Genomic DNA, 18,913 nt, shown 5'->3' with positions numbered 1-18,913 from the left:
TGTATCAAGAAGAAAAAACTGAAACAAAATAAAAATGGAAGGAAAAAGATGAAAATTAATATGACAAACTTTGGGAGAGAGGACGGAGAAAACGAAATTTGAAACTGGTTGGATTGAGAGAGAATTTTTGAAAATCAATTTGGGATAATGATTTGTAACTGAAAAGATATTGGAGTGAATTTAGGGAGAAAAAAAAAGAGTGACATAGGGAGTGGTGAACGTGGGATGTAAAAGTGAATTATGTATCTGACAGTTTTGATATTTAAGTGAAATAATGGATTTAAGTAATTTTTTAAAAAAGTAGGGAAAATTAGACAATAAGGAACTTAAAATTGTGTATTCAAGTTATTTTTCCATTTTTTTTTTAATTTCCCACCCGATAGCTGAAGTTCTCCAACTAAATTCGAATAGCACTCTGTAGGACATATTCAGGGGTGATGACGCTTCCAACCGAATTTTCTCCATATACCAGGATTGGTCAGTTTGAGTAAACGCCAACTCAGTCATTTACTGAAGGGAATAGATATACTATCTTATCCTAAAGGCATCCTTCTCATAGGATTATGGAGATGTTCATGGCCATTCAAAAGAAAGAGCGCCAGAACATCTCCTTCCCACTTCTCCCATGGATGCTCTCTTTGTCAATTCATCTCTCTCCCGACTCAAACTCAAATTCTCTTCTCAATTCCCTACCTTCTCTCCCCTGCCCCATCAGTCTTATCTCCCACTTAAAAAACTGAATAGTAGTAATAATTTACCACTTGTATTCGCCACGCTTCAGAACCAGCAGCAACAAGCAGCAGCAGTAGCAGAAGAAGGACGAGAAGAATTTGAAGATTACGATGCCGACGAAACGTATGGAGAAGTTAACAAAATCATTGGGAGTCGAGCAATTGAAGGTGGGAAAGGAATGGAGTATTTGATTGAGTGGAAAGATGAACATGCCCCTACCTGGGTTCCCTCTAATTTCATCGCTCAAGACGTTGTCGCTGAGTACGAAACCCCTTGGTGGAACGCGGCGAAAAAGCCCGACGAATCGGCTCTTCGGCAACTTATCGAAGCTGAGGACGGCAGGGATGTGGATGCTGTTGATGACGATGGACGAACGGCTTTGCTCTTTGTATCGGGACTCGGGTCGGAGCCTTGCGTCAAGCTGCTTGCTGAAGCCGGCGCCGACGTCAATTACCGCGATAGGAGCGGCGGGTTGACGGCTCTGCATATGGCTGCCGGCTATGTGAAGCCTGGGGTCGCTAAGCTGTTAATTGAGCTCGGCGCAGACCCCGAGGTGCAGGATTACAGAGGGCAGACGCCGCTGAGCTTAGCGAGGACGGTCTTGAATCAAACACCTAAAGGAAACCCAATGCAATTCGCGAGGAGATTGGGATTAGAGAATGTTATTAGGGTATTGGAGGATGCAATTTTTGAGTATGCACAAGTGGAGGAATTATTGGAGAAGAGAGGGAAAGGTGAAAATGTTGAGTATTTAGTGAAATGGAAGGATGGGGAGGATAATGAATGGGTCAAAGCATGGCTGATATCTGAGGATTTGGTGAGAGATTTTGAGGCTGGATTGGAATATGCAGAGGCAGAGTGCATCTTGGAGAAGAGAGAGGGCGAGGGCGGGAAAGGCGAGTACTTGGTTAAATGGACTGATATTGAGGAGGCTACTTGGGAACCCGAAGAAAATGTTGACCCCCTTCTGATAGAAGATTTTGAAAAGGGTCAACAGAAAGTAGTAAGTTGAATTCATGGTTTCTCTTTTGGCTTGTATTTTTCTTTTTCTGTGGTAATATGATGCTCTTTTCTTTTATGAACTATAGTTGTGGTAATGTATGTACTTCCAAGGTTGTCTAACAGATTGAGGATAATTTTCTATTTAGTGATCCAAATCTGGAAAATTGAAGATCATCCTTTAGCATATCTTAATTCTTAAATGATGCTAAATCTATTTTCCAATCAAAATATTACGTTCTATTGGTGATTGTCCGAAATCCTCTGTGGAGGTGGATGTTTTTAACTATTGAATTGATATCTTTGTTGAATGAAAGGAAAACCCTCTGAAGGGTCATGAAGAAGATTCTAGGAGATAGTTTTAAGTGAAAAGGTGGTGGTAGTTGTGAATTACTTTTGCTAATGTGCCACCGAGGATTCATCCTTGTGTGAAGCTGTATTGGTGTTAGAATTCTGACTTCTGAGTACGCAGTCTGAAGCTGAGGTTTTAGCAGACTTATTTTGTTGAGTTAGGATTTGATGTGTGGTTGATAGCTTTTACCAATATAATATTGGTTCCTGAAGCTATCGAAAGCAGAAGCTATTTGAGGTTGTATGGATGATGTTTTCTGTTGCTTCGTATTGACATCAAATCCATAGGAGGCACTGAAATCGTGAAAATCCTGATTTTCGATCTCTCAAGATTCAGCTAATAACATTATGCGAGACTTTATTCCTCTGGATCCTAGAACTTTGCTGGCTGCTTCTCTCTCTGCATTTCCCCTTCCTGTTTTTAGCGTAACTTGTTTCAATGATGACAATTGTTCTTACTTGATTAGTGTTTAAGTTGTTAATACGTTTCACTATGCCGGACTTCTAGTCTCTTCTGGCCTTCTGGGGTCTTTTAGTATTAAGGTCGTAAGATTTTACCTTTAATACTGATCGAAAAATTTATCTATGAAGCTCTTCTCTTACAAGATGAAACAGAAAGTTAAATTAAATGTATTGCTATTTGCTAACAATACCAAAATATATATACGTTAAAATGCGACAAAGATTTCCAAGCAGCCAACAAATCTCCCAAAGAGTTGTTTGGGAAAGAAAGTAGGAAAACAAGGATAAAGAAGAGGCTGTTTAGCTTCAAGATTATTGGGGATTATCAACCCATATCATTTGATGATGAGATTAACTGATGAAGGTGTTGTTAGAGTTTGGTGCTCTTTGAAGGTTAACAAGAGAGTGGTAAACTCCACTGGGTCCTTTAGCTAACAAAGAAGAGTGAGTCCCTTTCTCCACAATTTTGCCTTTGTCTAATACTGCAATTGTGTCACAATTCTGTATAGTACTTAGCCTGTGTGCCACCACCACACTTGTCCGCCCAACCATCACTCTCTCAAGTGCATCTTGCACTACTTTCTCCGATTGACTGTCCAATGCACTTGTTGCCTCATCCAATAATAGCACCGCTGGATTTTTCAATATTGCACGTGCTATAGCAATTCGCTGTTTTTGTCCTCCTGACAACTGCAGTCCCCTGTCACCACACCAAGTTTCATATCCGTCTTTTAATGCTGAGATGAAATCATGTGCATTTGCTGCCTTCGCAGCCTCAATTATTTCTGATTCGTCCACTTCTTCTGATGCTCCATAGGCTATGTTTTGCCTTATGGTTCCTGCAAATAATGTTGGTTCTTGGCTTACAAGTGCAATGTGTTTCCTCAATGATCTCAAGTGGTATGATCTTACGTCACGGCCATCTATTTTCACTACACCACTTAAGGGATCATAGAATCTTTCTATCAGACCAATTATAGTGGACTTTCCTGATCCACTTTGTCCTACCAATGCTGTTGATTTTCCTGCTTCGATTTTTATTGAAAACCCCTTGAAGATGATCACATTGGGCCTAGCAGGGTATGCGAAATCCACATCGTACAGCTCGACATTGCCTGTTATTTTCTTGGGCTTGTAACCATCCGAGTCCTCTGGCTCGATTAAAGAATATCGATCCAACACTGCAAAGACCGACCCAACAGCATCTGCACCCTTTGCTAGATCATTAGTCATGGTTCCAGCATCTGCAATGACACGCCCAGTACTAACCAATATCATGAATGTCTGGAAGAGGGCTTGAGCTCCTATGAGGCCTTCTGCCATGAGTTTGCCACCATACCAGAAATCAAGAGCCCAAGTACATGTCATGAGACTGTTAGAAGTGCCAAGCCCAATTCCAGCAAACCACGACTGGCGTATGCTTTCTCTTAGTGGGCCTTCTTGGGCTTTCTTGAGCAGTTGGAGAATCCGGGACTGGGAGGAGAAGGCTGTTACTGTTCTGAGATTGGAAACTGCTTCAGCTGCCAACTTGCTGCTTTCTTCTTGGGCCTTGATGGACTTTTTAGACATGTTTTTCAATAGCACTCTCTTGCAATAGTAGCACACTATGATGAGAGGCTGGACTGCTATCATGACCCATGCAAGTCTCCACGCAATAACTAGGCCCATGGTGCAAGCTATAGTCACTGCAGAAACCGTCTGAATGAGTAATGCCATCCTGTCCCCAATCAAAGATCTCACCTGCACATTTGTATAACCAGCAAATTTTATCATTTGATCTTACCTGATTCTATAAAAATTTCTTTACATTGTTCGTGTATGAAAGTTAAACTCTAACAGTACTAGTGGACGTACCACATTGGCATCCTTAGCTAGTCTAGAGCAAACAGCACCGGTGGAATTCTCTTCCTTGTCGTACCACCCAATTTCAAAAGTAAGCATCTTGGACAACATCCTCTCCCGGATCCTTTTAGTCAATTTCTCTCCCATGGCTGCAAAGTTATAGTGCTGAAGTACATTGACAAAAAGGGAAAAGAATGCCAACCCCAGAAAACACAGAGCATATATCTTTGTCTTCTCCTTAATCTCATCATGACTTGGCAAGAAATAGACAGATATCATTGACCCCATTGCAAAAGCATACACTGGTTGAACTCCACCAAACAATATTGCTCCTATGCATCCCAATGTTGCCTCCTTCCATTCTGGCAAATTCATTGCCAGCAACCTTTTGAATGAAGGTACTGGAAAAACTTGTTCTGGAGTATTGGAAATTGTTGCATTTTGTTCAAATCTACGGCTTTGCACAGCTGAGTTAGCTGAACTCGACCTGCTCACAATTGAAAGCCTTCGGCTGCTTGTATTTTGTACTTCATGGTCAGAGGTGAATCCAGAATTTAAATTTGATGGAGCAAAAACTGTGTTTCTATTGGTTGGTGCAATTGAGATTTCATCACTGGGGTTTTCAGTTTGTTGGAGACGGACTAAGGAAGTGTATAGTCCGTCTTCGTCTTCAATTAGCTCATCGTGTGAGCCAATTTCCTTGACTTGACCATTTTGAACCACGGCAATAAGGTCAGCATTGCGAATAGTGGAAAGGCGATGGGCTATGATGATTGTGGTGCGGCCAACAGCGGCCTTGTCCAGAGCTTCCTGCACCACTCGTTCAGATTCAGAGTCGAGTGCACTGGTTGCCTCGTCCAGGAGGAGTATTCTGGGTGACTTGATTATGGCTCTTGCTATAGCTATCCTCTGCTTCTGTCCCCCAGACATTTGAACACCTCTCTCTCCCACCTGTACGCACGCACACAGAGAGTTAGATCTAAGATTTAATCTTTATGAGTTCAAAGTTCGTAAATTTTTGTTTTGATATGGTAGTATAAACTTAGTTGAGTAAAATGCTGTTTGCACTTCATTGAGTCTAGAGATTCTACCCTTTGCTAGTATCATGAATCATAAAAACGAAGTATTCAACTAAGAACTAATTAGTAGTAATTTTGTGTTCTCCCCGAATACTGTTTTTCTTAAGCCGAGGGTCTAACAGAAATAATCCCTAGGGATAAGGTCTGTGTACACTCCATCTTACTCCATTGGGTATGTTGTTGTTTGTGATGTCCCAAATAGGAATAACGGAATATACTTAATTGTAACATATTAAGCAATAATTTTCAATTGATTGAGAAAAAAAGTCCTAAACTAATGAGAGACAAAAAACGTTTGCAGCACCATTATAAAAAAAGAATTTTGGATTAGTTTAATTTAGTCAAAGCCACTTGATGACATACTCCACAGGAGAATCCACTTGTTTGACAACATGCAAATGATAGCTAAGAAAATTCGATGAACTGGGACATTTAATTTATAATCAATAAAGCATTAGTTAAGTGCCTTTTAAAATTCTTTCAACACTAAAGAATTAATCATTTAAACTCAAATCGTGGGAACAAAACTATCCATTAACAGCGACTTGCTTATGGCCAAAGTGGAAATCAGCGTGATAACATTTTTAGCAAAGACAAGAATACTATTCCTTCGTGCTAGTGTGTCAAATAGTAATTGAAAGTAGTAACAACACTATTTTTTTAATATAATATTTCACTTTCAATCTATTCATCGTCTAGTTAAGTCAACAAATGTATCATTAACCTAACCAGTTTAAATTTGGACGGGTCAATTATTCTATGGCCAATTTTGTAAGGATAAGGACAAAGTAAATAAAGGTAAAGTATAAAAGGGAACACACACCTGGGTATCATAACCCTGAGGCAACTGACAGATGAAGTTATGAGCATTAGAAGCTTTGGCAGCCTCAATTACTTGTTCCATAGATGCATCCTCCTTCCCAAAAAGTATATTTTCTTTAATTGTAGTTGCAAAAAGTGCAGGTTCTTGACTCACTAGACCCATTTGTGACCTTAGCCACTTGAGTTGCAGCTTATCAATAGCGATCCCATCGAGAAGAATTTCACCCCCAAGTGGGTCATAAAATCTCTGTAGTAGTGCTACTACGGTAGATTTTCCCGACCCACTTCCTCCCACTAATGCTACAGTTTTACCCGTTGGCACTTTTAAGCTAAAATCATTTAAAATTATGCTTTCAGGTCTTGACGGGTATGCGAATTCAACGTGTTTGAATTCCACTTCACCCGTCACGTTATCCAATGTTTGGCCCTCCAAATTGTCCGAATCTATTTTCGGTACCCTTTTTATCACTTGCACTACACGTTCACCAGCTGCACTTGCTTCAGAAAAATACTTAAGATTGGACAAACCAGAACCCAATGCTCTGTTCAGCAAAAAAAAATAAAAAATCATGTTATATAAATTACTCAAAAATCTGATAAAGCATATGAAACAACACGACCATAAACTACGGAGCACATAAATAATTTTAAGGAATTTGTCTTATTTGGAAATAAATAACAGTCCAAAAAATTGAATTATCACACATTTCCGAGGTTTATCCAACTTGTCCTATTTTTCTGAAGTTTGAAATAACTTCCTGAATTTAATGTGTTAGTTATATGATGAATATTTTTTTCGAAAATATGTTCTCAAATATAATTCGTTTTTATTGAAAAATACGTTCTCAATGTATGGTTGGAGATGAACAAATATTTTCCACAAAAAAACTACTCATTTATTTAAGAGATTGCTTGATTCAAAATAACATTATATCATAACACATGAATACAATATCGAGAAAAATTTCATAATGTTTACTCAAGTTTTATCTAATACACACTATCAAATATAGAATAAATTTTAGAATAAATTTTAATCCCAAAATATATACTCTATTGAGTTAATCCCTAATCTTAGCAAAAATCCTTTCAGTTGTGAATGAAAATGAATACTGTATCTCCACCATTTCAATTTGTTTGTTTGATTTCGAAGAAAAAAAATATTTAAAATTAAAGTCACAAAAAAGATATTGTATTCTCTCTTTTAAAAGGTGGAATAAATCAAAGTAAGACAAATAAAATGAAATCAACGAGTAGATACTTACAGTCCACCGATGGCGATTGCAGCTCCGACGGCAAAAACGGTGCCACCATGTTCTCCATTGTACATGACCATTCTGCTACCATAATAAGACATAAAGGACCAAATTGCAAAAACAATGCCATTACTTCCAATAGCCAATCCTTTAGCTAAACCTTGCTTTAATCCCAAATCTACTGTTCCTTGAAGAGCATTAGAATACTCTGCTATTGTTTTATTTTCTCCAACAAATGAATAAACTGTTCTTACTGATGAAATTGCTTGTTCCACAATTATTCCAGCTTTTCCATATTCATCCCTGATTTTTCTTGCTATTCCCATTAAAGCCCTTCCATACATAAGACCTGGTATCACTAGGAAAATAATAAAGGGAAATCCCACTAGTGCCAGCTTCCAAATCATCAAAAATCCTACCACATATGACCCAGTAAATGTTGCTACGTTCATCAAGAAAACTGGTACCTATATATATATTAGTGACGAAATTAATAGCAAAACATTGTCTAACGAAAAAATTCTGTTAGCAATATATTTCGAAAAATTAAGCTAACCTTTTCACTAATGCATTCTTGAATGACAAGACTGTCACTAGAGACACTAGCAATGACATCGGCGGTGCTGGCAACATGTAGATCAAAGTATCCCACATCTTGTCTCAGAACTGCTTTTAAGTATCTTATTCGTAACCTTGACGCTTGCCTCTCTGCTGTCCTTGTCCAACAAAATCCCTCTAAAAAGAATATCATAATTAATAAAACATAATATAAGCAAAAGAAATCGTTATCTAAACCAATTTGAGAAAGTTTAAACTTGATATTTTTATCACTTTGCTCATTAAAAATATTGAATTCAGTTGAAAATAAATACACTTCTGTATAGTTCAATTAGTTGATTATCTCAATTTTCATCCTTTTTGGTATGGGTTCATTTTCTCACCTTATTATCCCTAACTCCAATAAAGTAAAAATAAATATGAAGTAGAAACCATATGAATCGTTGAAAAGTAGCAAAAAGAAATTAGACAAACCTAAGAAACACGCGACCCATTGTCCACATGCCAGGTAAACCAGAGCTAAAGCATTCTGCAATCAACAAAAATCTCTTGTTACCATTAGTTCATATTGGTATCGTCACGGCTTACAGTCTAGTAATACAGATGAAAATTAATCCTCCACACGACAAAGGTAAGTTCGATGTCAGAAAAAGAGATATATATACCTCATTGATATGATGCGTGAAACTATCGGTACTGGAAGAGTCATTATTACCAAGATTGTTCATGAGTTTGCTGGTGACTATAAGCATCACAGGCATAGAAACTCCATCGCAAATCGCTCCCAAAAATCCTAAAATCATCAACAAGATATCGACGCTATCGGCATGCATGAAAACTGACCGAAAAGAACCATAGCGTTTCTCTTGGATCGTCGTTTTACTCTTACAACTCATGATTTCTGATATGCTTCTTCAAACTATCCTTTTGTTGCTATGCTATTAAACACACAACAAATATCGAAACAGTTCATAACTATATAGAAAAAAAAAACACAACTAATAAATGTGAGCTATTTATAGAGGAAGAGACCTGAGTGTCATGCGGAATGAAAGGCCTTCGCACGATTGGTGCTACTATTTTAAACTATTATTTCGAATCGACTAATTTTTAAAGTTAAATTAACTTCTTTAATCTTTCAAATTAAATATTTAAAAGTGATATACCGAAAACACTAGAAGTAGGAATAATCTTTCTTGAAAATTGTTGATCAAAATTCATATAATTTGATTTGAATTGTAACGTCTGAAATTAATTGTAGTCTTTCTCATATTAATATGATGATGAAAGAATACGTATGAAATATTAGTCAATATCTATGTAATTTTGACTCTCAAAAAGCCGACAAATAAAATGAATAGTGAATAACAACTATATTAAGTCGTATTGAATGGGAAATTTTCTTCCATGATTCCTTTTTGAATAATTATTTAATCAATCACTTTTTTTTTACTTATGCTAAAATTTATGAATATCTTAAACAACGTCCGAAGATCAATCAAATATTTTTTCAATTTCAAGATTATATTGGAATAATTTTCAAAAATAAGTAATGACATAAATCAGCCGATTGAAGTATTGAATAAAAGAAATACTAATAAAAACTGTTAAAATATAATTGTATTACCAATATATCATTATTACTATTTTGTTAAAAATGCAATGTACATGTGCTGGAGAGTGTATTGCGGTTGACTTTTCGAATTTTTTCAAGTATCGTCATTAATGACGCTCGTAGCTCGAATGATTTTATATTTTTAGCGTCACTAATGATCTCCTTCACTCTTGTAGTTTATAGCTGGAGTAGTTCATCTTTTATTGAATATTAATATAAATATAAATATAATAACTAGTGTTCGACTTAATTAAATTTATTAAAATATCCCTTTGACATACTTAAGCCCAAGTTTATGATAGCTAATGAGTCCTCGTGGTTAAGACTTGGAATAAATCACGTTTAATAATTTATACCAATATATATCGAAGGTGAGAATATATATATTTAAGACTCAGAAAGACACACACATAAATATAAAATACACATATATTGTCTGGCTGTTAGAAACTTAGCAAAAGACACCTAAATATAAAATACAAATATTTTGTCTGGCTGTTAGAAACTTAGCAAAAGTCTACCATCAATTATTTCTAATTTTCTTTGCGTTCCTAACTTTTCATCTAGCAACTCTAGGTGGGGAAAATGTTAGTATATAGGCAGACTATTTTTTTAAAAAAATAAAAAATATTGGATATAACTTACGAGCTGACTATGTAATGTAAAAGGATATTATGCCTAATTCGAAGTAATTTATCTATATATAGGTGAGGGATAGTCTACAAAGACTAAAACAAAAATAGTTTTTTTTAGCAGTAATAAATATATATATTAACAAAGAGTGATAAAATATTTATCAGCAGTAGTTAATTCTCATTAGATTCAGTGTCACTATATGCTTTAGAGGCATTTATAAATAGAGTTAAATGTTGCTAAAAATTTATTTTTAGCGGCAATTAAGCTATTATCGTTAATTAATTGCCGCTAAAGATAATTTTTCATATAGTAAAAATGACAGAAACAAACATATACTCCCTTTGTCGAACAATACTTGATTACTTGTCCACTATTGACTTTGCACAATCTTTAACAAACTATAAATAGAAGGGTTATTTTACTGTATCACACTTTGAACATAATAATTTCAATGTCTTGAAAAATGTAATAAGAAAATGACTATAATTAATGATAAGAATAAATTAGGAACTAAGTGTAACATTATTCATTCAAAGTGACGAGTATTGTTGGACATCCCAAAATAGTATGGTAGACAACTACTCCCTTCGTCCAACAATAATTGTCCACTATACTATTTTGAAATATCCAACAATACTTGTCCATTTTATGAAATCAATGCATAATTTTACACTTAGTTCTCAATTTACCCTTATCAGTTATTATAGTCATTTCTCTATTATATTTTTCAAGAGATTATATTTATTATATTCAAAGGGTGATATAGTAAAATTATCTTTCTATTTATAATTTCTTAAGAAGTGTGCAAAGTCAATAGGACAATTATCGTTGAACAAAGGGAGTATTTAATAACAAAGGTAAAATAGACACAAAAAAATAAATTATCTCTTGATTTTTTAAATTAGACAAATACAGTTAAACAATTGTTTTCAATACAATGGACAATTATTATTAAATGAAGGAGCATGTTCTTTTATTTTTATCACGTTAAAATCATCTTACCTTGCTTTGATTATTACATACTTTAAATACGGCCGAAATTTTATAAAAGTCTTACATAAAATGTGATAGGTCTGCCATGTCACATTTAACCTGAAAGTATATCACTAAGTTCGGCTAAATTTATTTTGGTGATAGTCAAATGAATGTCACAAAAAGCTGTACAAGTACCCGTAATTTTTTTTTTAAAAATAGGCGCTCTTTAAAAAGCTCGTATACTATTTTTTAAAAAAATAATTATAATATTCAAATCATTTTTTACATTTTAATTAATTTTATAGAATATCTTTCATCTTTCATCAATAATGGATATCAAATACCTTTGTTTATCAAAAAGCTCATATACTTATCAAATAAGTGGCAGAAGATCCAAAATAGGTGTATATTCTACAACAAATTTTATATACTTTTTAAATTTCCATTTTGTTTTGTGCGTATAAATTAACTTGCGACAGACGATTGGCAATGACTCTTAAAGAGCAAGAAGTCAAAATAAGGTAAATCATCAATTGAATATTTTTTATATTTAACTAGCAAATATAATTATTTCTTACTAACGTATTAAATACGACATATGTAATTTTGTCGTATATTTACGAGACATATATCCCATCAAATTTGCATCTGAAGAAAACAAAGGTTTCTACTACTTCAATTTTAATATCTTCTTCACATAGCATTAGGATTAAATATGCATGAGTTTCCATAGGATATGCATTCATTTTTGTATTCACTATTTGTTAAAGAATGACAAAAGTCCCACATCGATGGTTAATGAGATGAGTGGACTCCTTATAAGGTTTGGGCAATCCTCCTCCCTTTGAGCTAGCTTTTGGGGTGTGAGTTAGGCCTAAGACCTAATTTAACACTATTAATCACAAATAGACTGGTCGATGTCAAAGCAAAAGACAAGTAAAGTGAAAATAAAGAAAAAGATTCTTCAAACAATGAATGAATATTGCTTTTCGACTCAATTATTTATAATCTTTAGTCACATATTTTCAATCATTGAAGTTAGTGCAATTAGCGATGAGAAAGTTTTAAAAAGTTTACTACTCCCTCCCCTCTGTCCTTAATTACTTGTCCACCTTTTCTTTTATAGTTGTCTCTAATTACTTGTTCATTTTGACAAATTAAGAAAGGACAATTTTTTTACCTATTATACCCTCAATTAAATGACTAATTACTTTGAAAAATGTAAAACTTTTCATCCACTTCATAATTAATAGGGGTAAAATGATAAACTCACTATGTCATTAATTATTTTCTTAATATGTGTGTCAAGTCAAAAGTGGATAACTAATTAGGGACAGAGAGTACTTAATAAAGCAAGCAAAGATTAGTTTCTACTCCCTTAGTTTATTTTTCTCATTCAGTATTTGATTTAACATAATTTTTAAGGAGTACAAAATAAAATAACAATTTATTATATTATTTTTTAATATAATAAATATAACATATACATTTAAATAATTATATTTATAATAAAAATAAATTAGAAATTAAATTATAAATTATATCATAATTATTTCAATTTAAAAAATAAAAATAAATAAATATTTTAAATATAATGAATAAATAAAAATAGACCGATTACTATTCCGCTTCTTCTAAGAAACCAGCAACTTGCAAAACCCTCAACCAAAGGGAACATGATATACTAAAAAATAACCTTGCCACTTAGGGATTCTAAAGCAAACAAATAAATAAATATAATTTCATAAAGATATATATGATGCTTCTAGTGGTCATGATACTCTCTCGAAAAAAATAAAAATAAAAGTTACAAATTCTAGTAGAAGAAAAAAAAAGGGAAAATACATAAAAACCCCCCTGAACTTGGCACGAAAACTTACTTTAGTACTTCAACTACACGGGTGTTTATATACCCCCCTAATCTCATTTAAAGTGAATAAATACCCCCCTAAGAATACAAAACCAGTCTCACAGTGGCAAGTATACTACACACGCGCCAAGTCATTGCCATATCAACGCCACATCATTGCCACGTCAGAATCGAGTTGGAAATCAGTTTTAAAATTTAATTTTTTTCCCTTCTCTCTCCAATGGATGCACCACCTTCCACCTCCATTAGTGTTTTCTCATTTCTTGCTTGATTATCATTAATTTTCACTAATGACTTCTCTATTTTCAACCTCAATATCTTCTAACAATTTCACTAATTTCTTTTGAGAAAATTCTCATACATTTTCTATCAATATCCATTGATGTGAGATTGCAACAAATATGGACCTACATTGAATTTTTTACCGATTTATTTCTCTCTTTGGTATTTGAGGACAAATAAATCAACTGAAAATGTAGATGAATTCGATTCTTTAGTAAAAAAAACAACCACCCTTTCCAATATTCCATCTTCAAAAACCCTTATTTTTTCATAACATACAACAATCATAATTTTTGAAATCATAAAAATGTGTTAATGAAATTTTCTTTTGTTTGATAGAAATCTCAAGTTTGATCGGAACAAAGTTTAATGATTTTTCTCTCTTTAGTAGATCTGGAAAAAAAAAAAGAGATGAAGATTAAGATGCAGGTGAGGTAGGGTACAATGGGGGTATTCAAAGAAGGAGAAAGGGCGAGATAAGGGGGTTCAAAATAAGTGAAAAGGNGGGGGGGGGGTGGTTTGCAGAAGAAGAAAAAGGGGATTGGGGGTGGGTGGGTTTGGAGAAGATGAATGTAGGGGTGGGCGGGTGGATGATTTTTTTTTCTTTTTTAATTATATAATACATATATTAGTGGGACCAATTTTTTAATAAAAAAGAAAGACTCACTTAACTATTTTCGTTATGCCACATCAGCATTAAGGGGGGTATTTATTCACTTTAAATGAGATTAGGGGGGTATATAAACACCCGTGTAGTTGAAGTATTAAAGTAAGTTTTCGTGCCAAGTTCAGGGGGGTTTTTATGTATTTTCCCAAAAAAAAAAGAACACTACATACCAAAAAAAATAAATAGAAAGTAGTGATGAACAAATTATGTAACTAAAATGATATATAGTAAGATAACTCGTAAATTTTATATTATTACAAATTTAGGTGAGATACGATCAAATCAACAGCAAAATTAATAGCTAATTTCAGTTTTTTTCCTAGTGCAAAAACATCTCACAGAGATTATTTTTTTCAAATGTGACAAAACAATTCAAAAAAGAAAAGAAAGTATTGTCCAATTGTAAGTTGCTTCTCTTTTTAATCCTGTACGATTCCATCTCCAATAAGAATTAAAATTGATTTAAATAACGTCGTTCTTGTAATAAATTCGATAAACAGGAAAATTAAATGTTTTTGAAGAAAAAAGATATTCTATACCATAACCTTGTGTCGTCCACGATGTTGAGATCGTCATAAATTAAAGTGGAGAATATATATATTTTCTTAATTAACGAACGACCTGAAACTTTTTTCAATTAAAAGTGAAATATGTTTTCAATAGACAATTTAAAAGTAACTCAAATTTAAAACAAAAGGTTCCAAAATTACCATTATAATTTATAAATATGAATATATGGAATCATTTATATAATTGCATCAATATGTCGTTGACTTGAAGATCCAATTACCTTCTTTTAATTACCAATATAACCTTGAATTACTATTAATTAATTCCTTGATCATAATACTCACCAATTTTTCGCTTAATTCAGATTCACGCTAAATAAGTTAAAATTAAAGAAAAAGTGATTTCTAATAAGCATTTTTCTATTGTCGGGCATTGTTCTAGTTATTCCTAATGTCTTGAAGAACCAGATTCTTCAGCCTTAATAAAAAGCAAAGTTGTAAAATGTCACAGGGATATGTATGATATTGACATTTTAGAATTTCCCTGAAACACATATGTACAAATTCAGCATTAGTATGCAATTGCAACGTCAAAGTATGCAAACGGTTACAAACTTTTTTTATGTCCAAATTTAGAATTTTGGATTTGACAGAATATGCAACAAATCAAAATCAACATTAGGGGCGGAGTTTGTTGCCTATTGTCAATAGTTCTCATCATACTCTTGACGATTTATGCAGGTTGCAGGATATAAGATATAAAAAGTAAAAACAGCTCCTAGTCATCTAGATAAATAATTTAATATTCGATTAATACATAATTTATTTATTTTATTGCATTAGTGTTAACAGATAATATTATATTCATTTTAGAATTACAGAAAAATCACAAATTCCCATGCCCTATATATAGCCTATAAATTTTCCCCTACCTGATTACAAAGGCCGTCAAGTATTGGAGCAAACAATTTGGTTGCCTCTACTCATAGATGATAAAATTAGCTCTTGAAATCATAATCAACTCTATCGATCAAATTTTGGTTGATTATTGACCCGTTAATTTATTATTGAGTCCATTTTAACTCAATCTGCTCTCTACCTATATATGCCATCGACGATTGTCTTCTATAAGCTGTTTTAAATCGTCCATGCATTTCTTATAATAAAAAGACATAATATAGTTTTGATGTCTAGAAAGTTCTAAGGTGATTAAATATTTGTAGGTTTAAATTTTATTAACAATTCTTTAAATTTACATTTCCTGCTCTGCTACAAAGTATGATGAAAACTGGACAAATTTGCAGGCATATATACATTAGATAAAATAAGATAAATAAAGTAAAATCGATAATAGAGGTCAATGATAGCAGCTATTTTCTCCTGATCAACTCCATCAAATATTGGAGTATGCAAAAGCGCAAATAAAAGATTAAATTTATATATTATCGATCGATAGTGTTGAGTACTGTTGAAGAAATGTTACATAATAATAATTTTAATCTATTTGAGCAGATAAATAATTTATGTAGTTTACCCTAATTCTTTTACAATTGCTTAGAAGTCAATTATAAACTTCTAAATAAATAGAATTGAAAGGAATTGTAATTGGAAGCCTCGGACATTTTTGCAAGATTTAAATAATGTGCTAACTCCGACTTAATTAAAAATGATACACTCGTTCCTTGATTGTGGACATAATTATATGCCCAATTACTATGAAATATCCATCGTTAACGTGAGTTTAAGAACATTCACTATTCTAATTGATATGTTTTGAATATCAAAAGTATAAATAGCGTAGTTCCCAATAACACTTGGATATTGTTCTTAAAATGATGAATTTCTTTTTCTTGTAACGAGTTTCTAAAAGAATTGCACGCGACGAAAAGACAGTATAATCTTGCAACTAGCCAACTACAATATTGCTGTTTACATCCAAGTAATGTATGTACTTTTTCTTGTTGGTGATCTCACTCAGTATATGGTGGTGGGGTTGGGTAGAGATGAATAATAATCATCATAAAACGAAAAAAAAATAAACCCCTTCGTTCTGATTAAATTTAAATATTTTTGGTTTGTCTCATATCTCTTCTCGTAGCTTAAAAACTTTTTCAATTTTAATTAAAATTATTTAAGATCATAAAATTGAGAAATCTCCCTTTATTTTTTAAAGTTCGTGTCGGGAAAAAAATGTATGAACAAGAAATCTAGAGTAGGGCTAATTTACATGATTCTGGTAATAGGAAAAAGGAATGAATAGATAGATAGACATGGGCACACATCTTAGCTTATGCAAAATCTTTGCAATCATGTGTCTTGGTTTGTTTCTTTTTTCTTTTCACAAAACATATACTTTAAAACTTCAACAATGGACACACATTACACATATATAGCTTACCAGTGAAGCAAGTGGTTAAGAATATATTTGGCATTGGACACGACACATAGCTTATCAGTTTGCAATTACAAAGTGCAATATTTTCAAAGTTAGCTAGGGTGTTTGCGAGATCAACTTAAGTCAATTTAAGATATTTAAATGTGCATTTTTTTTTAAAAGTTGGGGTGTTTTGTTTTTAGTTGAAACTAAGTTTAGATGTCTAGTTATGTATGTTGAATGTATTATTTATACAATGTTTCTGAATATAGAATGTGACATTCTTTCTAAGCAAACTAATAAGCTTGTGTTTGAATAGATGATAATTTCAAATAAATTCAAATCATGATTTACAATTTCATATCATATGTCCAAACAAGTTTTAATAATTAAAATATATCGCACTAAATAAATTTGCAGGAACATGAGGAGTTAAAAGAAGTGATGTAGAGGCTATAAATTATGTCATGAAGAGATAATAAAGAGTGAGGTAATTAAAGTAAAAGCGATAGTGATCAAAACCATGAAATCACATCATTGAAAAATAACAGCCTTGGGGCACTTTAATATGTTGAGAAGGACAAAAGAACATCGATCTAGTACCACCAAAGATGTGATACAGTGGATGAAACAACTTTTTTTTTAAATAAAAATTTCATATTTAAATATCGAATATAGATAAATTCTTGATAACTAACGCTTCCTTTTAAATAAAGCCCTACACAATACGAATTTAAAATAGCCAAACTCTAATACAAATATCGAACACTCAATAAGAAAACAATAACAACATCGATAAAGTGGGTGGTGGGGAAGACAAGACACTCAGTAGTAGTGTGTCATTATCTTATCATTTTCTATATAGAGTGGAACTCAGCTCCAGGAAAAAAGACAAAATTTGTCGACTTAAAGATACTCTTTCACTTTGCAATGATTTCACTGCGCACAAAAATAAAACATTTTTTTTTAACATTTAATTCAAATTTATGTAAAGTACTAAATTCTACTTTAAATAAGAGATTTTTGCCTTATTAAAGAAAAATCAAGTAGGTCTAATGAACAAATCATGTCCTTAAATTCAAAACTGAACTCAAGATAAGTAGTTTTTTTTCTCTAAAATATATAGTATTAAATATCAAGCAACAAAGTGGGAGTTACGGTATAGAGATATCTAAGGATGTGATTGACAATCAAGGATTGGAACCAAATCAAAACCATCCACTTTCTTCACCTCCTTTCGTTTCAAAATAAATAGGTAAAAAAGAAATTGTTCAAAAATAAATGTAATATTAAAAATTTAAAATAAAAATAATAAATTTAAGAAAACAATAACTAATTAATCTAGATAACTTAGCAACTATCTTCTCATCTTTTTTTAATAGACGTGAAATGAGGTAAAACGATTTTGGGAGAGAGGGAGTAGTGAATTTGGACCGATCACTTGGCAGATGTAATGCCGATGTTGGGGAGCTTTCCATTTCTGTCTATCACAGGTATAGTGAATAGAGTACACGAATTCCATTACTCCTTGTCCATTCGTTACGACTTAAGCGTAAGAGTGCGTGTCCGAGAAGCAGAGTCGGATCTAGAAGCTTAATTATGGGTTTATAGGAATTTAATAATTTTTATTCACATTTATTTAAATATTTAATTGTCTGTCAATTCAATTGTTATTATAATATTTATTTGAAATAACAATAAAAATTCACGAATATCAAATCTTGAATTTGCCTTTGGTCATATCTATCCATCTATATATATATATATATATATTGCTATTGAAGTCGAAAACGAAAATGACATCGACTAATGACACATGAAGAATGTAAAGGCACACCGCACATCTATTGGTTTCTTGCTGCTTATAAATTTGGTTTTCAAGGA

The 18,913-nt window shown here is 33.0% G+C and overlaps 2 protein-coding genes across 2 annotated transcripts; one reads left to right on the top strand and one right to left on the bottom strand.

Annotated features, from left to right (window-relative positions):
* Positions 1–515: 515 nt before the first annotated feature.
* Positions 516–1,814, top strand: LOC125846535 (signal recognition particle 43 kDa protein, chloroplastic). Its single transcript, XM_049525996.1, has one exon. It carries the CDS (start codon positions 626–628, stop codon positions 1,742–1,744), a length of 1,119 nt encoding a protein of 372 aa, XP_049381953.1. The 5' UTR covers positions 516–625; the 3' UTR covers positions 1,745–1,814.
* A 788-nt stretch (positions 1,815–2,602) lies between these two features.
* LOC125846533 (ABC transporter B family member 15-like) lies at positions 2,603–9,058 on the bottom strand. Its single transcript, XM_049525995.1, has 7 exons — positions 8,767–9,058; positions 8,576–8,630; positions 8,100–8,278; positions 7,553–8,010; positions 6,289–6,829; positions 4,399–5,337; positions 2,603–4,284 (listed from the first exon to the last, which is right to left on the bottom strand). Exons 1-7 carry the CDS (start codon positions 8,995–8,997, stop codon positions 2,896–2,898), a joined length of 3,792 nt encoding a protein of 1,263 aa, XP_049381952.1. The 5' UTR covers positions 8,998–9,058; the 3' UTR covers positions 2,603–2,895.
* Positions 9,059–18,913: the final 9,855 nt, after the last annotated feature.

This window comes from Solanum stenotomum, chromosome 12 (assembly GCF_019186545.1).
Source record: "Solanum stenotomum isolate F172 chromosome 12, ASM1918654v1, whole genome shotgun sequence".
In the NCBI taxonomy this organism is placed as follows: domain Eukaryota; kingdom Viridiplantae; phylum Streptophyta; class Magnoliopsida; order Solanales; family Solanaceae; genus Solanum; species Solanum stenotomum.
This window is presented reverse-complemented; position numbering and strand designations above follow the sequence as displayed.

What these genes read in the sequence shown, in the direction of transcription:
- LOC125846533 (XM_049525995.1), bottom strand. Translation starts at nt 8,997, where the DNA reads ATGAGTTGTAAGAGTAAAACGACGATCCAAGAGAAACGCTATGGTTCT. An exon ending in TCACGCATCATATCAATGAG is followed by an intron (nt 8,631 to 8,766) that starts GTATATATATCT and finishes TGTTGATTGCAG; the next exon opens with AATGCTTTAGCTCTGGTTTA. An exon ending in GCAATCGCCATCGGTGGACT is followed by an intron (nt 6,830 to 7,552) that starts GTAAGTATCTAC and finishes TTTGCTGAACAG; the next exon opens with AGCATTGGGTTCTGGTTTGT.
- LOC125846535 (XM_049525996.1), top strand. Translation starts at nt 626, where the DNA reads ATGGATGCTCTCTTTGTCAATTCATCTCTCTCCCGACTCAAACTCAAA.